Source organism: Mangifera indica, chromosome 1 (assembly GCF_011075055.1).
Source record: "Mangifera indica cultivar Alphonso chromosome 1, CATAS_Mindica_2.1, whole genome shotgun sequence".
Classification (NCBI taxonomy): Eukaryota; Viridiplantae; Streptophyta; class Magnoliopsida; order Sapindales; family Anacardiaceae; genus Mangifera; species Mangifera indica.
Window position 1 is genome coordinate 3,455,401 of NC_058137.1, and position 11,371 is coordinate 3,466,771.

Here is an 11,371-nt window from a genome sequence, read left to right on the forward strand (position 1 = left end):
ACTTTTTTGAAGAAAATTAAAATTACGAAGAACAAGATAAAGAGAACTTTATTACACTACTCTTAAGTGAATACAATACTTGAAATGAATTGTGAAATACATTATCTATTTCCTAACAAGGTTTGATGAAACAAGTAGTTACTGCCATAAAAGTTTTAAAAGGTCAATTTCTCACTCATCTATCAAATTCAACCATTAGTAGGTATTATTTATGTCATTTTATCCGAAATTATAATAAATGTATAATTAATTGTCATTTTATCCCAGAGATTTACAATATTTCAATAATACCCTTGTTAGGCTAAATGTGAATAGTGTTAAGTCTGTCAAGTCATTTTTTAAAATTACTAGAGGCAAATGGATATTTTCTCCCCATCTTGTTTTAGAAATTATTATTTCACCCTCTCATGTATTTTAAAAATATCTTAACCCCAATAATTTGTAATGTGACATTAACATATCTTATTTGTTGCATATTGTTTAGTTTGTTGGGGTATAATTATCATATTTAAAACTATCGAGAGACGTATTATAATTTTAAAAATTTCAAAAATACCTACACTATTCAAATTTCAAAAACCCCTTTAAATTTTGCATTAACAGTCTAATATTTTTAAAAATTATAATTTTTTACAAATATAAAATTATACGTCATTGACACATCAATCTATTTTTATATTAGTATATTTTTTATTATTTTTAATTAAAATTAAAATAAGTAAGTTAAAAAAATATATTTAATAATGTTAGCATATTCTCAATCAATCAATCAGATCAATAATGAATTAATTAGATCATGATTTTCTCAATCAATCAATCAATAAGAGTATGAGTGATTGACGAAATCATGTTCTCATTGATTGATTAAGATTATGCTAACAAATAAAATTTTAAAGATAATTTTATATAAAATACGACGAATTTTTGTTTAAATAATTATCAAATGAGTGAAAAATTAACTTTTGAAACATAAAAGGTAAGAATTTGTCATTTTATCAAACTTTGGGTGATAAATAGTCATTTAGCATTTTTTATTTAAAAAAAAAAAGACTTTTATACTTACCCCTTTTAAATTTTTTTTTTTTTTTTAAGAAATTGCAATTTAAGTTAGAGAAATAAAAGGATTCAAAGAAGAGAATTTGTGGTTTTCCATGTTTGGGGAGATATGGTAATTTACTTTTAGTTGATCCTTTCACAGTATCATTAGGTCGTTGGGGTAACTATCACCTATTTTCTTTCCAAAATTTGATCTAAAAAAAGGGTTAGGCCGAAATTAAAAGTAGGAACGGGCTGGCAAATTCAAATATAAAATTGGAGACAAATTTTGAGCATTATTCAATACAATTAACACACCTGCCATTGTTATATGTGTGTATAAGAGGTATTGCCATATGCAATTAAGGATCATTATTTCTCAAACCTGCCATTTTTAACTTCTTCAGGAACATGATGAATCAACACAAACCCATGTTTATCTCTTGTTTTCTGATCTTTGTGCTTCTTTGTTCACACTCAATATCAGTAGCAGCGCAAGTAGTAGGTAATATTTATGCTTAATCAATCAACACATGATGTGTTAGCTTGTTTTCTCTTTGCGATATTTTGTTTCTGCAGGAAGAGATATAATTTGATGAAAAAAAATAATATGCAGAGCAAGTGAGAGAGTACGAATACGCAGAAGGTAGTGAGAAGGGACCAGCACACTGGGGAGATCTCAAGCCGGAATGGTCAGCATGTAAAACTGGAACCGTGCAATCTCCTATTGAAATAATCAGTGATAGAGTGAAAGAGATCTCCAAGTCAGGAGATTTAGAGACAAACTACAAGCCTTGCAATGCTACTCTTAGAAATCGAGGCCATGATATTTCTGTAAGTAATATTTTATTGGTTACTTGATCTCAACATATTGCATGTAACTCCATACAAGATTTGCTCAAATTAAATTCTCTTTCTAGAACAAACATTTGCCCAAACATTCTACAATCTTACAGTTCCAACACAGCAAATCAGCTTCACAGAAGACCTCCCACCTTTTCTTGAAGAAGCCAGCCCCAGATCATCCGGCACGTGGGAGCTGGCTTGGGGTCAAATTTTTTATGGGAAAATTTTGAAATAACCAAATTTTAAAAGTGATACTATTAATATGAACAAATTGTATAAACTTTTTTATACAATGTGATAACTTGTGAATGAATGATTTTAAAGTACGAGAAAAAATAAATAATTATATCATACAATCATCCACTACCATCTCAATTTGTAAAACTTATTTGTATTTATTATTTTTTATTTGAATTTTGAAGAGTTAAAAAAATAATCACATCTCTAAACTATATTAGCCAACACATTGAACAAAAGTACTCTTGTTGGCTCACATAACGTTAATTGAATGATTATCTGGTTGTCTTCCTTGATGAAATATCTAGATGAATGATTTTAAAATATTCTCCTTTTATAGATCCTTATTATGTTTGATAATTATACATTAATAATTTTAATCAAACAAATGAATTCATATTATTGATTAAATAACATAGTCTTATTGATTTTGATTTGTGAATGCAGTTGAAATGGTCAGATAACAATGCTGGAACCGTAAAGGTGAACGGCACTGATTACATGCTTGATCAAGTCCACTGGCACTCACCTTCCGAGCATACCATCAATGGCCAAAGGTAAATAATTATGCATAATTAGTTTCCTTTCATTAAAAAATAAGAAAAAAGATTAAAGAGCCCTTTAATTGATGTGCTAATTGTTTCACTAAAATGTTAGGAATGACTTGGAGTTACACATGGTTCATAGAAACATTGACAAAGTAGCTGTCATTGGACTGCTTTATAAGATTGGCGCCCCGGATCCCTTCCTCTCTATGGTAAAGACTCTTACCATAATTTTAATTTGTTGACATCTTATGATCTCATTCTCTTGAGTTTTGAACAATTGATTTTCAGCTGATAAACAATATAACGTCCCTGGCTGATAAACTGGAAGAGAGAGACATGGGCATTATTAATCCAAACGACATCAAGGTGGATGGCAAAGAATATTTTAGATATATGGGTTCACTAACAACTCCTCCTTGCACTGAAGGTGTAACTTGGACAGTCATCAAAGAGGTAAGTGTAATTCAATATGATTTTTTACTTGTTTACTGACCAGAAAATAAAAAGCTTACATATGTTTTAATGGAAATACCAGGTAGGAACTGTCTCAGAGGACCAAATCAAGGCACTCCAAAACGCTGTCCTCGATGTAAGAACTAACTACTCAAATTTTACGGTTGTATTTGATAACTATATTCTATGAATGAGCAATGAAGTCTGATGTTGTATGATCAACAAAATTTGCAGTATGCAGCGATGAATTCACGGCCATTGCAGCCGATCAATGATCGACAAATAGAATTGTATCTTCCAAACCCTACGCCTAACTAGCTAGGAAGAGATTGCAGAGTTTATACATTTCCCACATTGCTTCTATGACTTCTCATTTTATAGAGATAAGAATGGATGATGAGACAATGTTCCAAATGAACATGCAGCATGGTATTAGCCCATATTAGGGCAATTATAGAATAAACAAGTATATGGCATTTTTTCCTTCTTTTTAATGCCATTCTTTTAAGGGAAATTTTAGAAAATGGCCAAAATGCCCTCCATTAAGCAAAAATGCCCAAAATCACTATTTCCAAGCCAAAATGCCCAAAATCACTGTTCCAAAAAAAAATGCCTATGACTTTTTTTAATACCAAAATTACCCTTCTCCTCATATTTATAAACTCTCCCACTTACTATGGGAGTTTAATGTAATTTTAGATAAATAAGAGGGTTTTTGGATATTTTACATTATAAAGGCATTTTGATATTTATTTATTTATTTCAAACTTTTTCTAAAATATCAAAATTACCCTTCCCTTCATTTATATAACTCTCCTCACTCACTATAGGGGTTAAAATAATTTTAGATAAATATGGGGGTTTTTGGATATTTTACATTATAAAGGTATTTTCATATTTATTTATTTATTTCAAACTTTTTCTAAAATATCAAAATTACCCTTCCCCTCATCTATATAAACCCTCCTCACTCATTTTATTTACACACACTTCTCATATCACTCAAACACTCACTTTCACTTTCATTTTTTTTTCAACATCAATTAGTAGGGATTCGTTCGGACAAAAGAAGTTCGTATTTTTGAATTCGACTCGAAAAAATACTATTTATCAAAAAAAGGTATTTATGTCAATCTTAGCGTAAAACTTAATTTTATTTGTTAAGTCTAGTTTTTATGTCATAATATAGGGGTTAAATGTAATGTTTGACAAGTATGAAGTTAAATGTAATTTAGAATAAATATGGGGGGTTTTTGGATATTTTACATTGTAAAGGCATTTTCATATTTATTTATTTATTTCATTACTTTTTCTAAAATGTCAAAATTACCCTTCCCCTCACCTATATAAACCCTCCTCACTCATTTTATTTACACACACTTCTCATATCACTCAAACACTCACTCTCACTTTCATTTTTTTCAACATCAATTAGTAGGGATTCGTTCGGACGAAAGAAGATCGTATTCTGAATTCGACTCGAAAAAATACTATTCATCAAAAAAAGGTATTTATGTCAATCTTAGCCTAAAACTTAATTTTATTTGTTAAGTCTAGTTTTTATGTCATAATATGAGGGTTAAATGCAATGTTTGACAAGTATGGGGGGTTAAATGTAATTTAGGATAAATATGGGGGGGGGTTTGGTATTTTACATTATAAAGGCATTTTCATATTTATTTATTTATTTCATTACTTTTTCGAACAAGAAAGGTGAAATTCAGAAAAACTGTAATGAAATTTGATTTTTATAGAATGTTAACAATCGAAAAATCGACCAAAAAATAAGAAAATCTGAGTTGATATATCCTGAAATGGTGAAATTCGAAAAAATGAAAATGAAATTCGAATTCTAAAAGTTGAAAAACCCTATAATGACAACAATTGAAAAATCCTTCGAAAATCTGAGAAATACAAGTCGAAATTTCGTAAAACGGTGAAATTCGAAAAAACGAAAATGAAATTCGAGTTATAAAAGTTTAAAAACCCTAGAATGACAACGATCGAACAATCCTTCAGAAATCTGAAATATACGAGTCGAAATCTCGTAAAACGGTGAAATTCGAACAAACAGAACTGAAATTTGAATTCTAAAAATTGAAAAACCCTAGAGTGACAGCAATCAAAAAATCCTTCGAAAATCTGAAAAATACGAGTCAGAATCTCATAAAATGGTGAAATTCGAATAAACGAAAATGAAATTCGAATTCTAAGAGTTGAAAAACCCTAGAATGGCAACAATCGAAAAATCCTTCAAAAATCTGGAAAATACGAGTCGAAATCTCGTAAAACGGTGAAATTTGAAAAAACAAAATCTCAGATCGAATTCTAAAAGTTGAAAAACCTAGAGTGAGAACAATCAAAAAATTCTTCAGAAATCTGAAAAATACAAGTCAAAATCTCGTAAAACGGTGAAATTCGAAAAAACGAAAATGAAATTCGAATTCTAAAAGTTGAAAAACCCTTGAATGACAACAATCGAAAAATCCTTCAGAAATCTGGAAAATACGAGTCGAAATCTCGTAAAACAGTGAAATTTGAAAAAACGAAACTGAAATTCGAATTCTAAAATTCGAAAAACCCTAGAATAGCAACAATTTCAAAATCCTTCGAAAATTTGAAAAATACGAGCCAAAATCTCGTAAAAAGGTGAAATTTGAAAAAACGGAACTGAAATTCGAATTCTAAAAGTTGAAAAATCCTAGAACGGCAACAATAAAAAAATCCTTCAAAAATCTGAAATATATGAGTCGAAATCTCGTAAAACGGTGAAATTCAAAAAAAGGGAAATAGAATTCGAGTTCTAAAAGTTGAAAAACCCTAGAATGACAACAATCGAACAGTCCTTCAGAAATCTGAAATATACGAGTTGAAATCTCATAAAACGGTGAAATTCGAAAAAACGGAACTGAAATTCGAATTCTAAAAGTTGAAAAACCCTAGAGTGGCAGCAATCAAAAAATCTTTCGGAAATCTGAAAAATACGAGTTAGAATCTCGTAAAACGGTGAAATTCAAAAAAACGGAAATGAAATTCGAATTCTAAAAGTTTAAAAACCTAGAATTGTAACAATCGAAAAATCCTTCGGAAATTTGAAAAATACGAGTCAAAATCTCGTAAAACGGTGAAATTCGAAAAGACGGAACTGAAATTCGAATTCTAAAATTTGAAAACCCTAGAATAGCAACAATCAAAAATTTCTTCGAAAATCTAAAAAATACGAGTCGAAATCTCGTAAAACGGTAAAATTCGAAAAAGGAAACTGAAAATCGAATTCTCAAAGTTGAAAAACCTAGAATGACAACAATCGAGAAATCCTTCGAAAATTTGAAAAATACTAGTCAAAATCTCGTAAAACGATAAAATTCGAAAAAACGGAACTGAAATTCGAATTCTAAAAGTTGAAAAATCCTAAAACGGCAACAATCGAAAATTCCTTCGAAAATCTATAATATATGAGTCAAAATCTCGTAAAACGGTGAAATTCGAAAAAACGGAAATGGAATTCGAGTTCTAAAAGTTGAAATCCCTTAGAATGACAACAATCGAAAATCTAAAAAATACGAGTCGAAATCTCGTAAAACAGCAAAATTCGAAAACGGAAGCTGAAAATCGAATTCTAAAAGTTTAAAAACCTAGAATTGCAACAATCGAAAAATCCTTCGGAAATTTGAAAAATACGAGTCAAAATCTCGTAAAACGGTGAAATTCGAAAAGACGGAACTGAAATTCAAATTATAAAACTTGAAAAACCCTAAAACAGAAAAAACGGATATAAAATTCGAAAACTACATGATTAGAAACCCTAGATAAGAAAATTATCAATTTACCCCCTCATGAAAACTCCTCTTCTAAACAGATCCACTGTTATATGACAACTATCAGAAAAACCCGCTTTGTTCTAAGAAATTTCCATGGCGTCCCAATATTTTAAAAAAACTAATTTACCCCCCTAAAAAAGGCCAATCACTGCTGAACGTGGGATGCACTTGACGTGGGAAATATTGTTCCCACGTCGGACTGCCGCACTCTTTGGCAGCCATTTTCGGCCAAAATTTGGTTGTTTTGGCCTCCGATTTCCACATAAAACAAATCTACACGTTGTATAACATAAAACCCCTCAATCGATTCAACCAAAACAACCAAAAATCGAAACATTTTAAGCATTGTTCAACATTGAAACCCTAAAATTTCAAAGCGCAAAATCTCAATCAAATCTCAATAATATGAGCAATAACTTGATTCAAATAAGATTACGAGAGACATACTAACCTGATTTGCCATTTGCGGATGCCGGAAAGCAAGAAAATCGACGAAAATCTGCTCGACTGTGAGATGAACGTGGTGCCGTGAAAAGTTTTGATTTTTTCTTTGAAATGCACAATAAAATCGCGAAATTTACCGTGGGAAATAAGTCATTTGGCTGTGTTTATATAAGGGGCATTTTCGTTATTTCGCCAAACTCACTTTGAAGCGACAAATTACAAAAAAACCCGACGTGGGCTAAGGATCTCCCACGACGCCCAATATTTTAAAAAAGCTAATTTATCCCCCAAAAAAACGGTCAAAGTCTACTGAACGTGGGATGCACTTGCTTGACGTGGGAAACACTGTTCCCATGTCGGACTGCCGATCTCTTCGGCAGCCATTTTCGGCCACATTTTGGTCGTTTCGGCTTCCGATTTTTACGAAAATCAAATCTATACGTTGTATAACACAAAAGCCCTCAATCAATTCAACGAAAACAATCAAGAATCAAAACATTTTAAGCATTATTCAAACCGTAAACCCTAAAATTTCAAACCCAAAAATCTCAATCAAATCTCAATAATATAAGCAATAACTTGATCCAAACAAGAGTACGAGAGATATACTAACCTTCTTTGCCATTTTTGGTTATCGGAAAGCAAGAAAATCGGTCGAAATGACATTCGCCGTGGGATTGCCGTGGGAGGTGGGGTTTTCTTTGAATTGCACAGTGAAAATTTTGCTTTGTTTATATATGGGGGCAGTTTCGTCATTTCATAAAACTTGGGCATTTTTGTTTAAACCTGAATTTTTTAGGTAATTTCGCTTAGACCCCTTTAATTTTACCTATTTTTAATAATTTCCCTTCTTTTAACCACACAGACCAAACATGAAAGAATTTGACTTACAACTTGTTAGAGTAGTGCTTTAGAGCCAATTGGATATATTGTAATTTGTAATTATTTTTTTCATTATTAATAAAAATGCAGTTTATTAATTATTCATATTGTATATATTTAATTTATATACATACAATCAATATGTCATTAGAATTGTAAAACTGTGATAAGGAAATCAAATGATTAATTATAAAAACTATTTATACACATTTGATGGTCATTCTAAAAATGTTAATAATCTGGACATTATTTTGATCAAGAATATAAGTAATAGTGATGTGATTATCATAGTATTAACAACTTCATCGAAATGTGGCGACAGTTTTCACCTGTTAAAACTATTTGTCAACTGCTTGGTACAACACAGGTGCATGTTGTATATGTGTTCACCAAATAAACCGATTTGAGAATTTTCATATGGATGATTGTTCTAATATCTATGAAATACATCTTCTAATTTATAAGTACGTGTGATCCTTCGACTTGAGGTCATAAGACTGTCTCATACAAAGATCTATACGGTTTGATGTCACCCAACGTGTTGTTGTAGAAAGGATACTCATAAAAGTGTTGATTGGTCATACCTAGACCTCTACAGAAACTGTGGTGGATCAATATAGGATTCATCACTCTTGAGTATATGAGAAGATATCTCTGATGAGTATGCTGATAGATATCGACAACCAATCCAATTTGTGATCACAATGAGTTTGGGTCAAAGTCCAATCTGAATTATTTAGTTGTTGATAGTTATCAGTTCATATTAAAGAGTTTTTGAGATAGACACTATATATGTATGTCAACCTGAAGAGATGCTAATTGACGAAGTGATAGTATTGTACTTAACTGTAAAGTTAATGAGATTTAAAGTTGTTCATTGACACTCTATTAACCGAATGATCATAATGTTTTGCTACAGATTAATCTATAAATTCAATCCAAATTTGGATACTACCGACTCAATAAAGAGTCTATGAGTTATACACAATAGGAGTTAATCGAATTTTTGAGTTATACACAATAAGAGTTAATCGAATTTTGGAGGTATTAGATTATTTGAATTTGGTTTGAACTCAAACACATGATAAATCATATTTTGAATCAACTCATGTATAAATTAAATATAGAAATGATGCTTTAATTTAAATTTTGATAATCATGGGGTAGTTGGGTAAAACTAAAAGTCTAAAGTGATTTAAATATCCAATAGATTAGGATTTATCCTAATTAGATAATGTTGAAATTCCATATAGATTTGACTAAAACTCTAGCTTTCAAATCTGTGTTTAACTAGGATTGTAATTGTTGGGTGCATAAAACCATTGTGTTTTCAATTTTAATAACGCCCATTTTTTTTGCACTCAAATACCCATTATATATACCTTATATTCCAAGCAGTTTTTCTTTGGCATACAAAGTCTCCTTCCATTCGTGTTTCATATAGATATTGAGGTTTTTCCTTCTGTAGGTTGGAATGTAATATTCTTACCATGGAAAGATTGAAAGAGTCCGTCCAACTCACATATATATTTCTTGAACGTTTTTTGAATATTTTATGCATCTTTTGTGAATCTTTCTTCTTAAAATGGAATCCACCCATTGTTTTTTAAGTTTCTAAAAGTTTGTGTTATCTTTTGTTGTTTTTGTTAGTTTTCCATACTTTGAAAAGCCAACATAACTAACAACAACATATTATAAATACAATCAATGTACTCCAACTTTTTTTTACTATGATAATTAGGTAGCATTTCGCATTACTAAAAATCATATTTTTCATGAAAGATTAAACATATTGAGATTGATTATTATTTTACTTTTAAGAAAATTTAACAACTCATTTATGCTAATCATATTCCCATCTCACAATAACTAGCAAATATTTTCACCAAACCTTTCGATAAAAAACCTCTTGAATGTCTTCTTTGGACATTCATGAAATTCATGCAACACCTTGAAGGAGAGTATCAAGCTTAGAAAATATTGTCTGTTAACTTTCCTTGTAATCTCTGAATCATTTTCCTTGTACATAATTATAATCTTTTAATTTTAACTTACAATCCTATAGAATTAGGATAATGATTTCCTTGATTTATGATATATGTTGACTAATACATGTATAAATATCTTTGTTGATATTTGTTTTTATTATTAATATAATTCATTTTTCTCTCAACTTGACATGGTGTCAAAGCAGACATGATCCATCATCATTGCCCTTTTTTTTTCCCTGTTATTTCAAATATCTGTCTTCCAAAATTTTATCAAGATGTCTACAGGTAGAATTCCATATAATTCCTCCCTTAATTTCTTCATCACTCCGAGACTGCATCTTGTCTCAACCCTTTTAAATGGTGATAATTATCCCTCTTGGAATCAAGCCATTACTAGTGCTTTAAGTGCCAAGAATACGCTTGGATTTGTGAATGGTACTCCAAAGAAACCAGATTTGTCATCCAATAATTATGCCACTTAGACTCGCTGCAATAGTTTGGTTAAATTATGGATCCTTAATGTTGTATATAAAGGGATTGCTTCCAGTATTATTTTTAAGACATTAATATCAAAATGTGGTTTGATTTACAAGAAGGGTATGCCCAATCTGAAAACGAGTGTGGCTCATTTTTTTATCTTTTCTTATTGTCTAAGAATTTTATTAAATACATAAGAAACTCATCTACAACTATATATATATATAAAATCATATTATAAAGACAAAAATTGAACCATAGCAAACTATGGCTTTCTCGATTGTTTCCTTCTTTGTTTTTTAGGGGGGTTTGTCTTATAGCAAGTATTTTAAGTATGTCTGGCAACTATAAATTGGAATCCTTTGAATTCACCTTATGCATCAATGTTGTATATGTTGAAGAGAGTCTGATAGACAGCTTTGCAGATGGATAAGCATTCATTAATTTACACCAAGCATTAAAAGCAAAACTTGTTTTTCAGAAGTTTTCTTTAAGTTAAACAATAAAAAGGGACTCAAACTTATAAACTAAGATCAAATTCTTATCCATTCACGTTGTTTAATTTAGAAAAAATATTACTGCTGTTACTTATTACGTAGATTTGTAATTTTAGCAATATAACAAGTGAAAAATTAAC

General features: G+C 30.4%; 1 protein-coding gene across 1 annotated transcript; it reads left to right on the forward strand.

Moving 5' to 3' along the window:
- Nucleotides 1–1,215: 1,215 nt before the first annotated feature.
- On the forward strand, nt 1,216–3,648 carry LOC123214440 (alpha carbonic anhydrase 7-like). Its single transcript, XM_044634205.1, has 7 exons — nt 1,216–1,540; nt 1,652–1,869; nt 2,566–2,675; nt 2,776–2,875; nt 2,955–3,119; nt 3,202–3,255; nt 3,354–3,648. The coding sequence occupies exons 1-7, from the start codon at nt 1,447–1,449 to the stop codon at nt 3,435–3,437; spliced, it is 825 nt and encodes a 274-aa protein (XP_044490140.1). The 5' UTR covers nt 1,216–1,446; the 3' UTR covers nt 3,438–3,648.
- The last annotated feature ends 7,723 nt before the right edge of the window (nt 3,649–11,371 follow it).

Bases quoted from the DNA above. Each gene is read 5' to 3' on its own strand.
- LOC123214440 (XM_044634205.1), top strand. From the start codon at position 1,447: ATGATGAATCAACACAAACCCATGTTTATCTCTTGTTTTCTGATCTTT. The intron at 1,541-1,651 runs GTAATATTTATG...AATAATATGCAG, and splicing joins AGTAGCAGCGCAAGTAGTAG to AGCAAGTGAGAGAGTACGAA. The intron at 3,256-3,353 runs GTAAGAACTAAC...CAAAATTTGCAG, and splicing joins TCCAAAACGCTGTCCTCGAT to TATGCAGCGATGAATTCACG.